The sequence below is a fragment of the Falco cherrug genome, chromosome 3 (assembly GCF_023634085.1).
Source record: "Falco cherrug isolate bFalChe1 chromosome 3, bFalChe1.pri, whole genome shotgun sequence".
Classification (NCBI taxonomy): domain Eukaryota; kingdom Metazoa; phylum Chordata; class Aves; order Falconiformes; family Falconidae; genus Falco; species Falco cherrug.
Window position 1 is genome coordinate 86,986,954 of NC_073699.1, and position 22,706 is coordinate 87,009,659.

The window sequence follows — 22,706 nt, forward strand, 5'->3', positions numbered from 1 at the left end:
GGATAATCTCAGTGTCTGTTCCGTACACCCTGTAACGTCTTCAAAAGACACAGCGTTGAGCATCTGTTTTCTCCTCTCTCCCCATCACTGCTTTGTTTCTAATGAAATATTTATTAAGAGAATGATATTTGCAGGCAGAGAAGGAGATAATTCATGCGAGCAATCAGCTCTGGGTTAACGGGAGAATGAAAAAGTCTTGGACCGTAGCAAAAACTCATAATCAAAGGGGTCCCCAGCTATCCATCAAACAATCAATTACTGTGTCCATTAGTCCCCTTTCACCACACATTAGAACAATTTACTAGACATGCTAATGTTTGGGTCATTGCTCCTTAAGGATGAGCAAATAGCAGAGGCATCTATCAAAGTTTTGATGCAGTGTGATCTCATGGAGTATGAATATATAGCTTAGATCACTTCGTATCCTCATGGTATTATTAAGTCTCTTAAGGTCTGTGAGCAAAATGCTGGTTGCCTCCAGATCTCACCAGCTGGAGGAAACTTGTCAAAAGAAATTCAGCATTTCACATGGTTTAGCCTTTTATGTGTGAGACAGAAGGTCATCCTGTGTGAAACAAATAAACAAACAACACATCAGTAAAAATGATGGGTTTGTAAATTCTTGGTTACACTGACCAGACAGTTGCAAACATGTTTTCTACTCTTAAATGTGCCATTTTGGGGAAGACAGGGTTTCTCCATGGAAAAGGAATCTAGGCAGGTTCTAGGGCACCACCACAGATACCACAGATCTGTCTTGCCTCGCTGTCCTCATCCAGTATCAGATAAATCTAGTAGGATTTCAAACCATGCATGCTAAAGGAATCTCAGTTAATTATTCCACAAAGTAGATTTCTACCTCTGAAGCCAACAAGACTGCAGTCTGAAGGCAGCTTTCTACAGTCAGCTGAAACAGACATGTCTTAGTGTACTCATCTGAGCTAAGTAGGGGGAATTGTTCTCTAGGAAAAAAAAAAAAATTAAAAGTCTGTGGGGTTTTTTTTGGTTGGTTTTGGGTTTGGTTTTGTGTGTGTGTGTGTGCGGTATTTGTTTTTGTTGTGTTTGTTGAGGTTTTTTTTAATTGTTTCTTTTGTTTGTTCTTTTTTTTCCATTGACTTCCTTGGCCACACCTGGGCATGTGAAGTGTAGGTCTCTGCTTCTGAGCCTGACACTCAAGGCTCCCTTTATAGTCTACAACACAATCTCATGTTAAGTAGCTGTCAATCTTTTTAATTTGGAGAATAGTGCTCTTATCTCCATTGACTTTATTGACCAGGTCTCCACTGAATATAATGGGAGTCTTAATAAGGAACCTGGAGGTCAGTGCTTCCAGTATGGGTATGTAAAGCTGGTCAGGGTGGATTTCTGGCAGTTCAGTTTGGCTGATGAATTCAAATGAAGATATCTACTGTACAAACATCTCAAATTAGTGTTAAGAGGGATCCCACTTACACATCTATACCTCCAGTCCTGAGCTAGCATCTGCCTAATTTATCCTTCTTTCTCTGAATGGGACACTTGATATCTGATGGGACAAACTAGCATCTAACTTTAGGTAACTCTGTTAACAACATACAGCTCCTTGGCAGGCTCCTTAGAAAGTCAGTAGAGAAAAGGAGGGGGAATGAAGCAAGGACATAACTTTGTTGGGTTGAATTACCTGCTAGAGAAACCCTCTTCACTGTTTTGAGTAGACAGGGAGCAGAAGGAAGTAAATTCTGTGCAGACACCCTTCCTGTGGTTCACTGTGGTCCCTTTCTCCCCCAAACATTTATGGCTCCTTGGACAGAGAGAGGGGACAGTGCCAGTGGGTGTGTGCTTGCACCCATGCACACATCCATATGTGCTTCTTTGGCAGTGTGGAGTCTTAGGTTATGTGATGTAAAGCTCATCTCCAAACACACAAAGGAGCACCAAGGAACATTGAGTTATATGCTAGAAAATACTGTGCACCACTGCATTCCCACGTGTGCTTTATGACCTGGAGCAGCTCATTGCTGAGGCTGTAGGTCCTGGTTTGCAAAAAGAGTAAATAAAAAAATAGTGTTTTAAGTAATACGTAGTGACTTCATGAGGCATTATGAAGCTTGATGTGTAATCTAGTCTTTAAAGGAATAGCAGAAAGCTGTCATCTGTTGATGGAGACTATTCTGTTCCACTGTGGTTTTGGAGCCAGAGGTCTGTTTTGGGGAGTGAAATATGATTTTAATTCAGTGAGTGCGTCCTAGCATTTCAGAATGAGTTCATTTGTCCTTTATTGCTCTAGGAATGGAAAATGTCCAGATATGAGTCCTTTGAGACTAGGTCAAATAGTTAGGGAAATTACCAAGAGGCAACCAATCAAGCAACCAGCCAAAGCCCCGTACAGCAGTTCTCGGAGAAGACTTTAACATGTGACAGAATTTCTCCTGTGTTTGGATGAAAGTTTCCAACGGAAATGTATTTTTATGGCACAAGCAATGAAGTCGTGGAGTTTATGGCTTGGGAAGGGTATTGGTATATACAGAGAGTATAAAAAAGAATACAAACAGGGCAAGTAAAATAGCATCAGGTATATAGTCTATAAACATTAGATGAGAAAATGAGGGAGCTAAATTAAGTAGTCTAGAAGAAAGTATCAATAGAGACGTGATTACGGTCTATAAATACTTTCAAGGTGAAAATACAAATGAAGACCTGGTGAATTATTCACCAAGTTAAATGATAGAAGTCAGAATGGCTTGATGTTAGGAAGGAAACATGTAGGCTAAGTGCTAAAGCTAATAAAGAACAGTTGTGTGGATGGTTAATGTCCCATCAGTTTGGAACGTCCATATCACAGTTGAAACATAAATAAAATAAATAATAATAACAGGCCAATAAAAATCTGTGGTAGAAATTATCTGAATGTTTATCTGTGGCCTCTTCTGCCTCTGACATAGTTAAGACATTGCCCTGATGTTAACTGGAAACATAAACGGATTTAGGACAATTTCATTACATGTCACGTTGCAGAGACACTGAGCTGGAAACCCTTTCAGCATTTTTTATCTTAATCCTTTTCCTGGATGTTTTATTTTGCAAACTTTTTAGGTAGCTCTTCAATCCTCATGAAAGCCTTCATCAAGCCTGTATGCTAATCGTGTGGTATGGGACTAAAAGCTTGAGCTAAAGAAAGGTTAGCGTCTCTGTAAATGTATATCACAGAGACAGCCTGGAGCACATGAGGATAATAAAGCTGGCCCGCATTGCTTTCCTTTGCTGGCACTTCCTATTTCTTGTCACTGTTTGGAAGGTTAAATTCACTTTGTCTTGCCCTATAAAGAACTCATACAGGATAAATTAGCAAACTGCCAAATTCTTCCTATTTCGTTCTCCCTGGACAAACTAATTCAGAAACAAGATTTTATTCCTTTTAGCAAAATTTACACTTCCAATCGTCATTATTTCACTTTGCAGGCATTTTGGTCACTAATATGCATCAGTGACTAAATTTACCTAATGTCTTTACTTTCTCTTTCTCGAGACACTGTCTGGATCTGTAATAACTATATCGCTGTTCTTGAGAAAGAATATAATTTTCTTGCTGCTGTTTTGTGTTTTTCTTTAAACCAGTAAATATCCTAACTTCATTTGACTTGAAATTCAAGTTGTCACTCTTCATTTTTCTTGAGACTGAAGCTCATGTCCTCCAAATAAAGTTGACTAGTTGTTAAATATTTCCAGGAAAACAGTGTGCTCTGATCCATGTCACTCCTTGCTGTCACAGCACGTAGAAGTCAGTCAAGCATTTAATTCCCTTCAACTGAACTTATTTTTTAAGGTTATTTACAGGTTGGGAGATAAGACTATGTTAGCAAGCAACTGTCACTGGTCAGGAGAACGAACCAGACTCATCCCCTCCTGCATGGAGGAGGAATGGCCACTGGGAAAATCCCCATTGATGTTTCTGGATTTTAAAGAGCACTTTTAGAAGGACAGCAGCCACTTCACCAACTTAGTGGAAAAAGTCATCTCTATTTCACTGAGTTTATGTCTCTAGGAACATGCTACAAACTTTTGACTGCAGAAGTCCCTGTCTAACTAGGCTCTGCTGTGCATGTTCTGCCATAATTATACACTTAAGAGTAAAAGATTAGAATCGAATGCTAATTTCCAAGTAGTTGCCTTTCCTCCCAGCATTGTCAATTGGATGATTGTGTCCATGAGCTGGAACATACCGTGCTTGGAGGGAAAAAATATACATATATACGGTAGGAAGCATGGGGAGATAAGAATTCAGCTCTGGGGCCCCCAACATAAGAATGATTTAGACATGTCAGAGCGAGACCAGAGGCCACAAAGATGATCAGAGGGCTGGAGCAGCTCTCCTGTGAAGACAGGCTGAGAGAGTTGGGGCTTTTCAGCCTGGAGAAGAGAAGGCTCCGGGGAAGCTTTATAGCAGCTGCCAGTACCTAAAGACAGCCTATGAGAAAGCTGGAGAGGGACTTTTTACACGGGCATGTGGTGACAGGGCAAGGGGGAATGGCTTTAAACTGAAAGAGGGTACATATAGGTTAGATATAAGGAAGAATGTATTTGCTGTGAGAGTGGTGACATACTGCAACAGGTTGCCCAGAGCAGCTGTGGATGCCCTGTCCCTGGAAGTGTTCAAGGCCAGGCTGGATGGGGCTTGGAGCAACCTGGTCTGGTGGCAGGTGTCCCTGCCCATGGCAGGGGGGTTGGACTAGATGATCTTTAAGGTCCTTTCCAGCCTAAATCATTCAATGATGTGATATGATTCTATGAATTTCTGTTTGTTAATTTATATACTTTCATCTCACACCTTGTTAGCTTAAGCAGATATGTCACTTAAGAGACCAAGAACTTGCTCCCTAAGCAGCTGTTGATTGAAGCACACAGGAGCAGCAAGTAATGTTAGAAAAAAAGCTACTTGGTTTTGCTAAAGCCCTAATTTGTTTTCTAAGTTTAAGAAAAGGCCCATAAAGACTGGCTTTAGCTATTTTCTTGACCCTAAAGGAAGAGCAGAACCTCTATAAGCATAGACAGATGCACTCCTACAGATCCTGCTGAGATGGCTGAAAACACAACCCACACAAGCTGTGTTGGGATTGCCTTCATGGCTTTCCTAACAGGGTGGGGTTTGTGATAGCTCCCATGTCTGACTCTAGCAAAACCAGCAGAGAAATATCCAACCACCTGTTTTTAAGGCCATCTGCATGTAATAACTGATGTGTGATAAGGGGCTTTCACAAAAACTATATTGCCAGCGTCACTTGCCTGCATTTATACTTTGTTAAATAATCTAACAAGAGACCCTAGAAAAGAGGCAGGCAAATCTTCAGTGCTACTTGTTTGGGGAAGTAGCCCAACATAATGTTCTAGTCTTTGTTAATGATGACTTCCTCCATCATCTTCACGGCATCTTTGCTTTGCTAAATGTCATTTTAGTTGAGATGCTCATGACGGGTTCAGTTCTGGTCAGTTCTGGTCAAAAAGCTCAGTCTAATTAGATCTCCATAGAGACAGAAAGTTTTCATCAAATCTCTTGAAAAGAGAAGCCAGGGCAAGCCCTTTACGTGCTGTCTGGCCGTTGTGAATGAGTTCACCAGAGCTTGGCCACCGCTCGTGTCTCTGATCCATAACAACCTGTTGTATAGCAGTGCTACTAGATAGCCCCCAAATTAGATTTTTCAATATTTTCATTTTGATTCAGTTGGTGTCTGCCACTGCAGGCGTTTGTCATTTTGTGTCTTTTTAATGTTTTTACTACCTTTGTTTGTATTTTAATATAACCAAAAATGTCCTGAAGAAAAACAATTAACGGTTTGTGTATAGCATTAGTGAAATACCTAACAAGCAGCTGCCTGCAGTCAGACTTGGATCAATAGGCTTTGTTGGAGCAAATTTACAGTTAAATTAAGTAAAAAATAAAAAATTACATGGCACTGAGGAAGCATAAACTTTTGTTCTCTCTTCACCTATCGCAGTTACGCAAGCGAAGGGTCTGCCAAAGACACTTTCTTGCTGAACTTCCCAACTTCTGCTTTTGATTTGTTTGGTTTCTCTGCTGATGCCATGCCATGCAGTGTCTACTGCTGACTTCACACTTGCTTGGAGTGTCTATTTTGGGTGGGACAAATCCTGCCCTGGACTCCACTGACTTGATTTTCTCTCTATTGAGAGGTTGAATTCTTAGGTGGAGTTGCCACATGGGAGTCACCAGTTAATTACGCAGATGGATGCTGCATGGCTCTTATTCTTTTGCTTGATTGTTTTGAGTTAATCACTGACTTTAAAGTTACTAGCCTGTGATAACCCTCCTGTTTTGTTCTGAGTGCTGGAAAAAAAATGCTGTGAACTGGACCAAAAGGCTGAGCATCCTTTGCGATAGAAAGAAGACCATTTACATCTTGATGCCTTATGTTGAAATCTGATGGATAATAGAAGGCTGCTGAGAAAAGCCTGTAAGTGAAAATAGGTTATGTTTTCCTGCAGGACTGTTGTCGTCCCAGTGCAGAGCTAGTCGTTTCTGTGCTGCAGTACCTTGCTCTTTTCTCTGTACAATGTTAACATTGTTTGAGATGGGGCTCTTCTGTGGATGGTGCCAGAAGTTGTGGGGTGAACGAGTGTTATCCCATCACACCACTCAAAGCTCAGCGCCCACTTTTCTCCTCCTCTCCTGCAAAAGTGGACGCTACTCTCACAAACAGGCAGGAACCTTGTCTCCCCATCCCCATCCTTACCAACTGGCCACCTACCCTGACAAGGCTCAGCGAAGCTCCTCCAGATGGATGGTGAAAAGTTGCCTCCAATTTTTGTACTAATTAGGGATCTGGCTTTTGGGCAGTAGCTGAAATATGGTGAACACAGACAGTGCAGGGGCTGTAAAATGGTCAAGTATTTTGTAGATCAGTCACTACATGAGCATGTTCCTCAATCACAGACTGTGAACATTTGCTTGGACACCAAGCAGTCCAATGAAACCCTGAAAGGCCAGTAACAAAAAGAGGTTAAAAGATAGATGCTGAAGAGGTTTGGTGGGAGTAAACCATGTTTCTGAAAAAAAAGTGGATGAGCACTCCAAAAACAAAATGCAAAATACAAAAGCAGTCATTTTCTTGAAAGAGAAAGACATCCTTTTTATTCCCAGCATCTTCCTACTTTTCCAGTGCTCCACACTACGGAGTGGCACCGTGCCCATGCTAGAGGCTGTCTCTGGTGCAGAAAGTCAAGCTGAATTTGGTTCTTGCCTCCATGTGAACCCAAGCAAAAGACTTCTCACTTTTTTTTGCTCTAGATGGCTGTTAACAAGCGAGGCAGTGACTCATTCTCCTTCTTGTTTGCCTTTCTAGCAGGAACCTGCTCACCAGCTGTGTGGCACATATGTCAGGAGGCAGAGACAACACAGTCCTTTCTAGATAGTCTTGATGTGTCTGTGAGCTCTTGCAAGCAGGGTCCATTTACACAAACGCTGGGTACTTCAGATGTTCAGGGAGGGAGCTGCAAGCAGGGGAGTTTTCTGCCTAGCATCAGGATCCAGGGACGACATACAGTGCAGTTCTCAGACAGCAGTGCCAGCCAAAAAACAGTGCCAGCAGCAGAGCTGCGCAGAGATGGAGAATTATGAGAATATAATTCAGACAGCTAGGAAAGGGCAGAAACAGCTTTAGGAATGTGATGCGATGCTATAAAAATACCATTGAATGTTCTCCCTCATGGCAGTCTTAAAGGAGTGTTTATCCACTTGCTTTCCATTTACAGAGATGCCACCTGAAGCTAGTGATAGCACAGGCAGTTGGCTTTGAGAAGGATGGGTATAGACATGTGTAATCAGATTTAAATCATTCAATGAAATAGGTTCAAAAAGAAAAGAATGTTAGATTAAAGAGAGGGGAAATTTATACCTCTCTTCACTGTTGCTGTTTCCTTTCACTCACATCACCATGGGACCATCTATTTGCATGGTAGATAAAATTGCCAAATCAAGAGAAAAAAAGAGAAGGACTGAAAAGAACAGCAGGAAGAACTGCTCCTTCCTTCCCTTATAGGGTATCTGTAAGAATTATGCAGGGTGAAAATACATGACAAAATGTAGCCCTCACGATAACTGAAGTTTGCCCTAGAAATTGTACAAAATAGCAGTGCCAGCCCCACCATCTAAGCCTGGTAGGAAGGGTATTTCTCCTAAACTTTGTCTTCACCTTGGGCTGGGAATATGCTGTGCTTCTTAAAAGCACGTTGGTTATCGGAAAGCTAAACCTCAGCCTCCTGGCTTATTTTATTTTTCTTCATCTACCACAGACAGGTCATTTAATTCTCTCACCCTGAGTACAGTAAGATTGACTCTGAACTAGAGCGGCCCTAGGTGATGAGGTCAGGATTGCTTAGAATGAATTTGGTGAAGTAATAAAGTCTTGAAGGAAAAATAAAGAAGAAGAAAACTGTAGGAGGTATGAACTAGGTACTCTGTTACTAAGTCTCTTCTAGTTCCAGGAAACTAAATGGATTTTCTTAGTCTTCATGACTGCAGAGACTTGAACGATTAAATCTATAAATGCTGAGAAGCGAACTAGCAAAATAGGTTCTGCTATTACATTTTCCCTAAAATATATACTTTCTTGCAGATTCAGTAGCAGGAAGCTGGTAGAAATGGTGATTTTCTTGCTCAATTTCAAGTTCGCGTCATTCAAAAGTAAACAACTTGATCAAGAGTGAAGACAGAAACACTTGAGAGATTCCAGTTAATTTAAATAAAAATGCACTTCAGCTCTTCCCTTTATGCTAATTTCCCCATGCTGTTTTTTTCTTATGCTACATTGGTGCAGAGTAATTAAATTTACATAACTTGACGAAAATGCTGAATGCCTTTCTGTATTTGCCCATGTTAGTGATGCATGCAGGAAGAATTAGAAATACCCTGATTTAAAATTGTCCTTGTTACGGTAGTTTTACATGTGCCCATGTTTAAGTGAAAAGGAAGAGCAAGCAATGGTTAATTTGTGATTGCATTTCTTCCCCCATTATTGTAGGAAGCTCTCCTCATAGGAGAACAGAGCTGAGATTACCAATCACTGCTGCGATCTTCTGTGTGAAAGATAATGCAAAGTTGTAATATCACTATTTCACTCCTCTAAAAGATTTAGAAGTCCCAGGCTGCTTGTTCTGTGCCTGCCTAAGGCCTTTCTACCTGTAATTGCTTTGGGCTTTTGCCTGGCGAGATACAGCTCTAAATCTCATTGAGTCTGCAAGGTTAGTTGTTTTGGAAGGATGGTTTGAGAAAGATCATCTAATCCAATTTATCTGTCTTCTTAACCTAGCTGTACATTATCGATAGGCAGGCCAAACTAGCTTCTCCTTGCCATTTTTGTCCTGGGCAGCTTGCAGTGCCAACATGCTATTAAAAATGTGTCAGGCACAGGCAGGCAGCATAACTACAGCGGTATTCTGCACAGTGGCCCTCCATGTAAAGTATTTTATTGATCTTTAATGCAGGCACTCCAGCTTCATTATTCCACATGCAATAAAACGTGAATCTCTAAGCCTGGATGCTAGTGAGAATAGGATATCCTCATAAAGTGTAGCCTGGCTGTTTATATATCTATACATACTATAAAGCAGGAGATAAACATCTCTGCATTTGCATTTTGTTTGAAAGCCAGAGCCAGAATGTTACCCAAGGAGATGTGATAGTTTGCGGGAGGCGTGGGAGGTGTGTTGATTACGGCTTGAGCTGGCCATATCCCTGCTAGAGGTGCACAAGGCTTTTGGAAATTGGAGAAGGCAGAGAGCAACCTTCCTTGCTTTACTATCTGAGTCATGTCAGACCTCTAAAATACCCTATTTTCAGGGTTGCAGATTTCCTTGGAGCAACCTGCAGCATGTAGTACAAAATTCACTTATGTGAGTGAGACTTGTCTTACCTGTGCTCATATAAACTTGGAGGTAATGATGAATTTGTGAACCGTCCTGTGCATATCAAAGGCAGCCTCAAGTGTCTTTACAGCCAAGTGATGATGAGGACAGCTCCAACTGATTGAAGCGTGCATGCGAGTGGAGTAGTCAGAAAAGAAGGAACTTGCGTTCCTTCTTACTCTCCAGAATTAGGTTTTCAGTCCAGTTAGGAGACTCACTTTCCCCATTTTGATGTACCAACAGCTGTGTCACATCCATCCTAAGATAGTGCATTAACATCCTCTTCCCATGTATTCACACACAGTCAGAAATGAAACCCTCCTTCTCCAGAACTCTTGGTTGAAGTTGGGGTGCAGGAAGATGCTGTAGAAATGGGGTCACACTGTCTAATTCCAGGCACTGCACTCCATTAAGTCTCCTTTTCAACTTCCTTTGTACCAAAGTTGAAGGTAGACATGTGTGAAGGTCTTCCTCAGCCCTTCATCCTCCTGTCCCTGCAGTCTGTCATTTGTCTGGTGAACAGAGTCTGTAAATGCAGCGCCGATATATCTTAATTATTTACATCAACTTTTACAGTTCTTTTTGGAGAGACAGTGAGAGGCTCATCTTATTGCAGCTGAGATTGGGCACCTTTATTATCTGACTTGTAACTTACCTGAGCTGGAGGGAGTGTATGTGTGTCATTCCCTCTTTCTCTCTATCATATAATTTTTCTCTGTATCTTCAGGCTTTGATGAGATGTGGGAAAAAAAATTCCTTTGAAATCAGTAAACATTTCACCAGCAGTAAGAACCATTTCTCATCCATCTCCAGTCAGCATTTCACATCCTTAATTTCTGATAAGGGAACAATCTTGGATTGAGCAATTAGAAATGGCATCGTTAGAAATGTAAAAGGGAGCTACAGGACTGAGACGGTACCAGCACACATCTTGCTGCTACAGGAGATTGCCTAAGTCTCTGAAGATGAACTGTGAGGGGTGATTGAATGTTATATTATGTAAGGTTCACCTTAGATTTCTGCTTCTGTGTGGAATAAAGACCATATGGGAACTAGGAGAGAGGTCATTTTGGTCCCTTGCTTGGTGATTTTATGTGGCATGGGTTGTAAAACTTGTGATACTGCTGTGTACAAGGAGAAGAAACTGTGTCTGTTAATGCTCCTCTTCTGTCCCTTCTAAAATACAAATGGGGAGCGAGGCAGGCAGGGGGCTGGGAGGGGGTAATCTTTGGAGAGGTCTCAACATGCAATTTCTGATGTAAAGATTTTAATGCTGGTAAAGTACGATACTGGCAGAAGTTGTCACCATCCAGATAAAACCTTTTCTTTTTTTTTTTTTTTTTCCACTTTATCAGCAGCTGCATATAACATCTCCCCATTTGTAAAATAAATCTGATAAAAAATGTAGTTGTAAGCAGCAACGATTTTATCCTCGTGAAAAGATTTTATCCAACAGAAAAAAATGTTGTGCCTAGGCATAATTTTTCAGATATGATGAATAACAGCATAGTATGAACCTCAGTCCTAAGAATTTAATTTTAAAAGAACTACTGAGTATATCAGATATACTCAACTTTTTCTCTCGTATCATTTTTTTTCAGAGGCAGAGTTTGGTTTATAGATACGTCTTGACAAAAATCTGCTTCAGGCAAATTTTAACAACAGAACAACTTCAAACACATCCAATTAACAATTTATGAAAGGAAATCCAACAGAAAATTACACAGGGATTCACAGGGTATAAAATTTGGCGCTAAATCAAATTTAATGCAGAAATGGCTGTATAGGGAGTTATGGCCCCTTCCAGTGCATTGTCAAAAGGAACTTTATCGGTGGAGGCTTAGTGAGTGCCCTCCATCATATCTTTTCTTGCTATCAGTAAAGTATTTTGTCAGACATGGCAATGAGCACAACTCAAAAGGGAATGAAGACCACTGATAATCCAAGCTATATGCAATTTTCAATCAGAAGAATTAAGAGTAATTAGATTTCTTCACACTTCCAAACTGAGGATTTGTTCACTTGATCACAGAAATGAGGGGCTCTGTACAATCAACAAACACAAAAGCACTTTTAATTTGTTAGCACACCCAGCCACCATACATACCCCAATAGCAAGTCCTGGTCACTATATTTAATGTTACTTTAGAGCTATTTTTATGTCTGGAAGGAAATTTCAGCTCCCCTGCATCCCATTGTTTCCTGGTTTACGCACTCATTCAGCAGCCATGGTTGGATTTTCTTGAAAGATGTTAAGGATACAAAGTCAAGTAATTGCCTTCAGCAGCTCCGAAATTAACTTAAGCCATGACTTTGTTTAGAGAAAACCATCTCTGTCTAGACCATTATCTACTTAAACACATGAATAGCTTTGCTTTTTGTAAAAGATGACTGAGCAGCACCACTGGCATTGCACTATCTGGACTGTTTGGGGTGTGTGTTTTATTTACGGATACCAGAACAACAGGTGGGGATGACTAACAGAGTTGACACAGGCCAAGGTCAAGCATATTTGTGGTACAACTGTGGTATCAGATGGACTCATGTAATTTGAAGAGTTGGTTGCTGTATTGTTGTATTGTTGGCTGTTGTGTTAATCCTGTGTGCTCCCACATCAGAACAGAACAGAAAACATTTGAAAACTTGTAAATTTGCCATCTTCCACTGAAATGTATATCAGTATGGGAAAGCGTGGCTTTAAGTGTCCGTTCATCTGCATTTAGGTCCATGGCACGGTTTCCTTGCTGTGACCGTAGTACAAGAATTTCATTAGATCAGTGTTTTCCTGTGTCTTGAGAAGGCAGGCACTTGAGGTCTTCTAGCCTACTTGGTGTTGTGCAGTATAACTGCCTCTGCACGTCCTGCTTAGCCCACTGGTGAAGATGAGGGGACACCTCTATCACTATAAATGAAGCATTAGAATACCCCAAGGGCTTTTTTTCTTGAGTCCATTAATACATGCTTTTGGCACTGAAACACTCTACCAGATAAGTTAGTGTCCAAGGCACATAATAATTAGTGAATAAAACACCCCCAGAGTATCTTAATCCTATTAAATTGTGTCTTTTAAAGTGTAAATGAATTTTAAACCTCATTTTAAATGACGATTTTCTTCCTGTAACATACCCTTTCTGTGTAGATAACAGATCCCAGGGAAGGAGAGGATGAAACAAAGTAAGGCAATGGTGTCAAAGATTTAAATCTCCTGTTTATATTTTTGAAAGATGCTTGACTGTTTGCTGCTGATTTGCCTGTATGCCTCTACTTCTTCCATCACCCCTCTTCCTTCATCACATTGCTTAATTTTCCTTGTCTGCAACGAGATGGTGGCGATAATAATAACTAATTAATTTTGTAAGGCAAAATTAGGTTTAGCAATGGCAAAAATTCTGTATTTTATAAATGCAGAAACTATACACTTTTTGAAGAACTAAAGAAGAGTTAAAGAGTTAAATAATTATTTTCAGATGCCTGATGTTCTTCAAAATCTGGCCAGATAGAGGGTCTGAATGTGATTGCAAGGGTTAAATGTTACCCATTTTCTCTGTGTCTTCTTCACACTTCCTCCAAGGCAGATCTGTAAGCAAAAAAGCAAGAAGTAAAACACATTGTAAGTGGCTTTTTTCCCTCATTTCTCAGTCTCCCTCATGCATACTTGGTTAGGCTTCTCATTCTTGCTCTGGTGGTTTGGCATTCTTTCCCCTGCAACTTCCACTCGAGTCATTCCAGCCCCGTCTTTACAGTTCTCCAGTCCTTCCGTGTCCTTCCAGTAAGCTGCCTGATGGCCTTGCTTTCTATTCACTTTGTGGGAATTGAGGGCATTTAATATCTTTGAAAACGTAGCCACAAAATGACCAAAAAAGCCTTTTTTGGGGGGGCACAACTTGTTGCAAAGTCCTGGTGTTTGAGCTTCAGATAAGCCCAGATGCAGAGAACTGAACATCCCTCTGCATTCTTGTGCTTGTTTTCCCTCGTAGCTTTCAGAGACTTGGAAGACATTCGGGTCAAGAACGTGCGTAGCAACTGCCATTTCTTCTTTCAACTTCAGAGCATCGGAAGCACTTGGATTGCTTTTTTTTATTGTAACTTATGATTAGGAGTCAAAGCTCAGCTCAGGGCCAGTTTAAAGGACCGTGTGCATGGTTTGAAGTGAAATACTCAGGTAGTTGTAGGATTGGAGTCGTCAGCAGTGCCTATTAGTTTAGAACTTGAGCCTAGCCTCCTGATTCTCCAAACTAACCTTGTGTCAGTTCATTCTCTGAGTCCAGCCTAGACTGAACCTAACATCTCTATAAGCACAGAAGCTAAAGGCTGGGAGGAGAAGCCCTTGTTTAAACCTCTGCCCCTACCTGCACTGCAGATGCAGGTGGATCATGCACAGGCTCTTACAATCTGGATCTGAATACAAGCACATTTCCTACAGGCGGTATGAACATCTAGCTATGTAGAAAGTGGTGTCTGATGTGTCGGCAAAATCAGTTAACTCTACCAAGTGAACACCATGAAACTGTTGAGTTGCTCAAACTGATGACAATGCAGTCACATCACTATAACGATTTTTCTTATTTTTTAGCTGTATTTCGTTTATCTCATAAATAGACAAGGTAGGATCCTTTGTTATGTTGCAAGTTGGATCATAAAGTCTTCTAGACAAATATGTAAGCTTTATGTCTGCCTGAGAAATCTAATTTTGGAAGGATTTGTAGGAAAATCAACAAGGTAGATGTGTCCTTTTTCAGATGCATGTAAATGTTTTGTTCTGTCAGAACTGTTGGAAAATTGAAATTGGTTGCTGGGGCTCAAATGTAGCTTCAGGTCCCAATGCTTTCTTCAAGACCTGATGTTTCCTCGCATGTAACTTATTCTTCTCTTCACCTTTTCACCACTGTTTATGCAATCTGTTATATTAATATTTTCTTTTCCCATAAGAAGGCTATGTAAAACTGGACAACATTTACACTTCTTTTGCTTTCTTTCCATTCTCCCATCTCAGCAGAGCCCGAGGACCCCCTTCTCTGACCTGCCTGATGGTGAGAAGATCTTTAACGGAGGAGATGGCATGTGGCAGGACCAAAGCCAGGATCAAGCCTTGCTCTCGGAAATCACAGAAGAGGATCTGGAGGCCATCCGTCAGCGGGAAGAGGCCATTCAGCAGATTGAGGTCAGTAACTTTGGCCCATCAGGGGCTTGCGAGCTGGAAGTGCAGATTTCTTGTGTTGTGCGTTGCTCAACATGATGAAAGAAATGCTGATTTACATTGCTGCCAGTACAGTATTGCTAAAAATGGGAGCGATTATCAAGTGTTTCTCAAAATGGAAATCAGTGGCAGAAGGAAGAATTAGAAATCCGTATGACCGGTAATGAAAATGACAAGAAATAATTAATATTCACAGGCTAATGTAGTGAGGTTGAGGTTGGTTGGTTGTTGGGTTTTGGGTTGGTTTTTTTTCCAGTTAGTCTTCCATAGTAGAGTCTGCCATAGTAGAGTCTGTATGGAGGTAGTTTAATTCAGCTTGGTTCTGCAGCAAAGCACCTTTCTGGGTGCATGCAAACTTGAAACTGGAATTGGTCACAGAGAGAAAATATTCAGCTTTACCATTAGAGAGAATAGGTAGACAAAAGAGAGAATAGGTAGACAAAAGGAAATAACTTGTTAACATTTTTCAAACAATTCAATATTTTTGCTTTACCAAAGTATTTGGAAGTTCTTAATGCAGTTAAAAGAAGATGTACTATTTTTACTCTTTTTTTTTTTTTTTTTTTTTTAAGAAGTGCTATAAATAAAATACGAAAAAAAGAACAAAAAGAGGTCTGAATAAGTTAAACATCCCACATTTTTCTTTTTATACTTCTCTTTTTATGCTTTTGGGAAACTCTTGTTACTCAAATTTAAGCAATACATTAGTAAAACCAGAACATTTAAGATCTTTCTAATTTGTGTGCTTTTACAGTCCTAAACTCAGGATGAACCAAAAAAAGAAGGCTTCAGAATAATCAGAACATTTAATTAAGAACTATACTTTGTCCTTTAATTGGATTGAGCTAATTTTATCACAATAGATTTTGGTTGTGGTACAGCAGGAACTGTGATTGAGTTAGTGAGAAAAGGGAACAAACGTTCCAGATGTAGACACATTGAGGCTTTGAACTCTGTTTGCAAACATTGATAGCTACATGTCATTCAACACTTTAAAAAAGAAATTTTGATAGTTTTACAGGAGTGAGAGGAGGTTAGCATATGCCTAATTTCTATTATTGTTTGCTGAATAAAAGCGATTGAGATTTGTGGACTTACGTGCATTACTACAGATGAAATTTTTAAATAATATTCTCATACTGAGTATCCTTGGGTGTGAATTGACCTTTCATACTTGAGAAATCTCTTTGCATCCACCAGGACAAACTCTAGGGAACTTTGTTGCAAGAAAATGCATGGTTTGGGATGTTCCTGCACTTTGATATTCAAGAAAGATTGTAGCAAAAGTATTTCTGAAATGGTGTGTGGACACAAAGGATGTTCTGTTTGAAAAATAGTCACTGCCTTTTTCTTTGTGTCTTTATGTTGCCCCCTGCCCTCCCCAGAAAAACAAACAAACAAACAAACAAACAAACAAACAAACAAAACCCCACACAAAATCCACCACCACATTTAGTGTTTGCCCATTAGGCAGTGGAGAACAACCAGCCCCAAACCAGCCCCAAGCACACCAACTTTGCAGAATCGAGAGGTGCAGTCATGTCTCCTCAGAGATCATTGTTTTGCTGGTTAAATGCCATTTCTGGGCCATAATCTGATAGCTCTGCGCGGAGCTGCACTGGCCCACGTGGCTCTGGTGGGGGTACTTCAGGCAAGTAAGTAAATCCAGTCACAGCCCTGCGTGATGTCTAAACAAATGCAACACGTCTTGGGCAGGCTGTGTACCTATTGATTTGGTAGATGCTGTATACCTTTCTGCCTAAATGCAAACTTACCTGTGATTAACTTATTCAACTGAGGCAGTTAATTTTTTTCAGCCTTCTGCTTCCTAAGAAGATGTGCACTTTCTTTTTCCCCATGTCCTGCATCTATTTTGCTTTGCTGTCCAAGATCCGTGTTCATCTTGTAAGGAGGACTGCATTCCACAAGCATGATTTCAAATGTATCTTAAACTTTTCTCCTTGGGAGGAAAACTTTTAGGGCCAACAGTATTTTATTTAACATCTCCTTTGAAAGAATTATAATGAAAATGAAATGGATTTTTGGACTGCGTCATACCTCTCCCTAATTGTATTTGAATAAGCAGATGGTGCTCATTTTCACTGGGTTTTGTTTTTCTGTTTGTTGACCCACATGAACATATTTCTTGTGAAAGAACTCATCTTGCAAATTAAAACTTCCCTGATTTCATTAGAAGTTGTGGGCATACAGAGGAGGGACTCACTGAGCTCATAGTCACCCTTACAACATGTTTCCAATACGTTTTCAAAACCAATAAGTAATCAAGAAGACTAAAAGGAACATTATTCCTAACTGTCAAACACATCTAATAAACTAAATTTATTGCCAATTTGATGTATAGCATTTGTTCTCCTTTGCTCTTTGGGGACCAGAATGAAGAACAGAGCTGTGCAAAGCATATCTTGTGCAAGTAGATTGGTCTTTCTGGGGTTTTTATGTTTCTGCATATCTAGCACCAGAAACACATAGATCTTAAGCAGCACAGAAGAGGTCACAGAGCATTGCTAGAATATTGTCTCTTCTGGGCCACAGATTAGCATACAACTTTAGAGGAGCCCATAGTGCTGGTGCCAGTATCAGGGCTTTATTTTTTTGTTTGTTTTATTTTGTTTTGTTAAGAGACTTGAATTTGCCCTTTTTGCAAGAATGGATATAAAACCTTTTTCACTGCTAAAGAAATGAGGAAATAAATTCTTTTCCTGTCTTGTGTCCTGAAAAACAGATATAAAGTTGTGCCCATAATAGACATCATCTTAATGTTCCAATGACTTTCTCCCACTTGTGTGTTTTTCGCATCTCCAGAATCTCTTTAGAGGTTCAGGTTAATGGGACATTGTTCTCTGTCATGAACATCCCTTGAGGCACGTTTCAGCATTCACAGTTTCCACCTAGAAAGATAACAGCCATGTCAAAAGTTCAGCTGGCTGTTCATTTTATTTAAATGTCCTTATTTCGCTGTTGCTTGCAGATTAAAAATAGAGAAGTCTGCAAGGGAGATGTCTCACCAAAACCTTACATTTTGGATAAAGATTTTTTATTGCTTTGAAATGTCAAAATTTGGTAGGACACAGCAGCCTTGACACGAGTGTTATTTCTTAAAATATTGCTTTGAACTGTTATATAAAACCTATTTTAACTTGAACTGTATTGGCAGTGAATAATAAATGCCATAACAACTTTATATATAGCAGTGTAAAATGTGCCATCAGAAATACATGAGCTGTACTGTAATGTGCATTGTCAGTGCTCAGTGCTGGCACAAGCTCTGTCCACAAATACGTAATTTAGCATCCTGTGGTCATGTAAAAAAATGGAAGGAGATAAAACTTTGAGAAGAAATGGGTAACCATTGAATAGAGAACTTCAGAATTTCATCTGGTGACTGGAAAGACCTATAAAAAAGATGTTAAGTGCCATATTGAATCACAAAGCCTACAGTGATCCTCCCCATTCAGATAGCTTTTCCAGAGAAAGGAAGGTAAGGTGAACCCCTCCCAGACCCCACCACCATTTCCTTGGAGTCATCACCAAGTCATCCCACTGCCTCCACAGCCCTCTTTCCTTTCTCATAGCAGTCTCCTGTCCCACTCCTGTGCTTCCCAGGCTGCTAACACAGCAGCAGGCGTTGTCTTACCATGAAGAGCTGGGGAATACTCAAGACAGAAGTATACCAGGGAAAGGGCAGATTTGGAGAGCTGGGCTTGCTCCTGGTATTGGGAACAGTTGTCCATGAAATAAGGTTCACTTCATCTATCCTGACTTCCCTACACCCCTTTATCTTCCCACCCCGGCAGGAGGAGCAGCGGCAATAGGAGCTCAGCCCATGGAGGTAGTGAGCTGCCCATTTTGTCTGCTACCAAACGTGATGCTACCAGGACCAACGACATCACCTCTCAGCTCTGGAAACCATCAGGTGCCAGTCAGTTGATGCAGATAATTGCAGTTACCATATTATTTAGCAGTCAGGAAGCCAGTCATAGAGATCAAACGAATACAAGGTCAGTCTAGCTGAAGCAGTTTAATGATTAATTGCTACTGGATGGACAGGCATTGCGAACTGGAGACCATCAGCTGCAGATGCCTGTGCAGCCATGGAGAGTCCCTGCTAGGAAAATGTTCGGAGAAATTAATTCAGATGTCAACTGTGCCATCAACTCCTGATGGGCCCTGGGCACTGATCATACTGATCTGAAGCCACTTACCTATAAAACAAGGCTGAAAGCTTCATCCTGCATTTCAAAGGGAATGGGGGGAATAAGTTGTTCAGCATGTTCCTTCCTGGTTTTGGTCAGAAGACACAGTAAATACAAAGAAGGTTCTCCCCTGCTCCCTGGGGTATTTCCACAAGTCTCCATCTCTTTCTTTTGGTATTTGTACAGAACTCAAGCATTATCTTGGGTGATGTGAGAAGGTAGGCAGATTCCTCCAGTAGTATGTGGTCATCAGAGCATGAGAGACGATGCTGTCTAGGGATGCTTTGCTAACATTTGGCAAGTGAGTATATGACAAGAATACCTCCATCCAGTTTCTAATCATCAGCGGAGGATATCCTGAAGCAAGCAATACGCATTAGCAGAGCTTCATTTTAGTTGTTGCTTCTCTTGGCAAAAGAGAAGGAGAGTTGGACAGGGTGGGGTAAAAGGTGTGAGGGAAATGCTTTTATTTTTAGGAAAGGTTGTTCCCTCTGGGTTGGGTTGAGTAATGTTGATGTTCATTCCCTATCTGTTTTGAAGAGAAGTGTTAGACGGCAGCCTCCATGCCCGTCAGTCAAGCATTTATAAGCAGACAGAAAATTAAATACAATAAAAATGAAACAAAACAAAACAAAACAAAAATGCCCACAGAGTCCGTCAGAGTGTACTTGTTAGTTCAAACCTGTTCCTTGGTCACACATTACTACATATCATTTCTTGCTGAGGGGTATTTTCAGTAAAATCTCTCACTGATGCCAGCAGTTTAGAAGGTTTAATGCAAGTTATTTTATATCTTTCATCAGCTTCAATAGTCCAGGGGTTTGACTTATGAGGGCTCTGCCTCCCTCTTTGCAGAGACTTTTGGACTCAGAGTAATGTATAAATAACACCATATCATGACAAGCACCATAAGTAAAAGATCTGGTGCTCCATGACTGTCAAACAGCACACTTTTCATGGCAGCATGGTGGAGCCTAATTATCATGAGCAGCAGAGCTGCCTGTGAGATTGACATGGCCATCCCTGGGACTCAATATTGAGCTGTTCCCTAAAGAATCCGCTCCAGTACTTTGGCCAGTATAATTTAAAATGACCTGATCTGTAAGACTGCCACCATTTATTTCGGGAGACTATTTCACGGTCCAGCAGGCTTCGGTGTTGATGAAATACTTCCCTCTGTTCTTGCTAAAGATCCCTTTCTCATTCTCAGCTCTTTACACCTAGTGAAACTCTACTGGACCCTGCAAATAATTCTTCTTCCCCTTTGGCTTTTAAACTCCTCAAATGCTAACAGTTATCCTCCTCTTCACAAGTCAGTTTCCCTTGCTTTTCAGTCACTTCAGTGCTCTATTCTTAATTATTTCCCATTTGTTAGGTCCTTTCTCCTACAGCAGCAGACCATATATAGGATCCTGGCGTTGTAACAAAGCTGAACAGAAGAAATGTGTAAAACGCCCCATGGATCCAACTCAGACGTTACAAGTGCTGATGGAAAATAGCTAGGTAATTTCTACACCAGTAAATTAAGCAGTACCAAGGACACTAGAACTCACTCATTGTACTTCTAAATTGTTAGAGCATATCCTGGCACACTTTTGACCCAGATTAGCCAATGTTTGCCCAAATATTGACACAGTTTCAGAGTTGACGTGTTCTCCGTAAGCAGTTTTGATGCAGCCACACTGTTTGGAGGGTGAGGGGAATTAATGATGTGAATGCAATGAAGTGCAAATGTGCAGTTCCAGTGTGTGAGAGTGGGCATCTTCCATGTCCATGTACAGCTGCAGCCTTATTGATCTAATGATTTGATCACAAAAAATTTCCTTTAGTCTTCACGGACATTTAGGAGAGAGGAGGAGTAAGGCAAATTAAGGGGCAGTTATGTGGGAAACTGGGCAAGCCTGAGGGCAAAATAAGGGATATGTGAAAGTGACAGCTGTTCTCTTTGAAAATGTGGAGAAGCCTTAGAAAGTGTTGAGAACAAAAAGCAGTCTATCCCAGCAGACTCATGAAGTGACCATTTTCATATTTGCCTGTACCTCCCCTCTCCGTCCCCTCGTGCCTTCCACAACTTGTGCATTGCTCCAAACTACAAATACTTGTCTTCACATCAAATCCCTCCTTAGGCAATCTCCACATCCTTAACATGTTGCCTTCAAACTGCCAGTGTCATGCCAGTCAACACTGAAAAGTTTTATTAATTGGAGTTTCAGAGGCTGTGCCCTAAATGGGCCAGTGTTGGTTTGGTGCTTTCAGTGTCATTTTGATTCGCTCCCTGTTGCACTCCAGATGACACCTGTCTCAAGCACTGTCATTAACCTTGAGCTAGTTAACTTCCAGGCTTCTTTGTGGAGCAGGTCTGCTTGAGGTGTGTCTGTTCAAATGTTTTGGCTTCTATGAGAAAGGCAGTTTTAGAATCATATCATAGAATCATATAATCATTTAAGCAGGAAAAGACCTTTAAGATCATCAAGTGCAACCATTAACCCAGCACTGCCAAGCCCACCAATAAACCATGTCCCTAAGTGCCACATCTAAATGCCTCTTAAGTACCTCCAGGGATGGGGACTCCACCACCTCCCTGTGCAGCCTCTTCCAGTGCTTCATAACCTTATTGGTGAATAAATTTTTCCTAATATCCAATCTAAACCTCCACGGCACAACTTAAGGCTGTTTCCTTTTGTCCTGTCACTAGTTACCTGAGAGAAGAGACACCAACACCTGCCTGCCTACAGCCCCTTTCAGGCAGTTGTAGAGAGCCATAAGGTCTCCCCTGAGCCTCCTTTCCTCCAGGCTAAACACCCCCTGTTCCCTCAGCTGCTACTCACAAGACTTGTGCTCCAGACCCTTCCCCAGCTCCGTTGCCCATCTCTGGACACGCTCCAGCACCTCAGTGTCTTTCTTGTAGTGGGGGGCCCAAAACTGAACACAGGGTTCGAGGTGCAGCTTCACCAGTGTCAAGTACTGGGGGATGAGCACTGCCCTGGTCCTGCTGGCCACACTGTTTCTGATACAGGCCAGGATCCTTTTGGCCTTCTTGCCTACCTGGGCTCGCTCTCTGACTCATATTGTAGTGGTGATTGCAAAGTTGTGCTCACATGTTTTCTTCTAGCTCACATCTCAAAGCACACTTAGAGCTCAGAAATTAAAATCATGTGGGATGAAACCCCATTAGAAGATATATTGCATGCATCCACCTTGTGGACTTTTACTAATAACAGACATACAGTCCACAGGAACAGTCTGGAGCTTAGTCAAGTAAAGTAAAACTTCATGGATACTTTGGATATTGGATCCTCAGGAGCAGTTGGTTTGGTCTGTACATCTATGCCTGCTGCTTTGCAATACTTGCCAGTGCAGGTACAGACTTGGTTATTTCCAAAGCAGCTGAGAGATGATCT

The 22,706-nt window shown here is 41.0% G+C and overlaps 1 protein-coding gene across 7 annotated transcripts in view; it reads left to right on the forward strand.

Moving 5' to 3' along the window:
• The window catches only part of TSNARE1 (t-SNARE domain containing 1), a 508,015-nt gene that overhangs the window by 252,136 nt on the left and 233,173 nt on the right, over positions 1-22,706 (forward strand). For 6 of the 7 annotated variants that reach the window (XM_055705272.1, XM_055705271.1, XM_055705270.1 and 3 more), the window contains one exon: positions 14,888-15,055. In XM_055705272.1, the coding sequence (XP_055561247.1) occupies positions 14,888-15,055 (168 nt within the window). The remainder of the gene's footprint in view (positions 1-14,887; positions 15,056-22,706) is intronic. The other variant, XM_055705274.1, reaches the window with a different exon arrangement.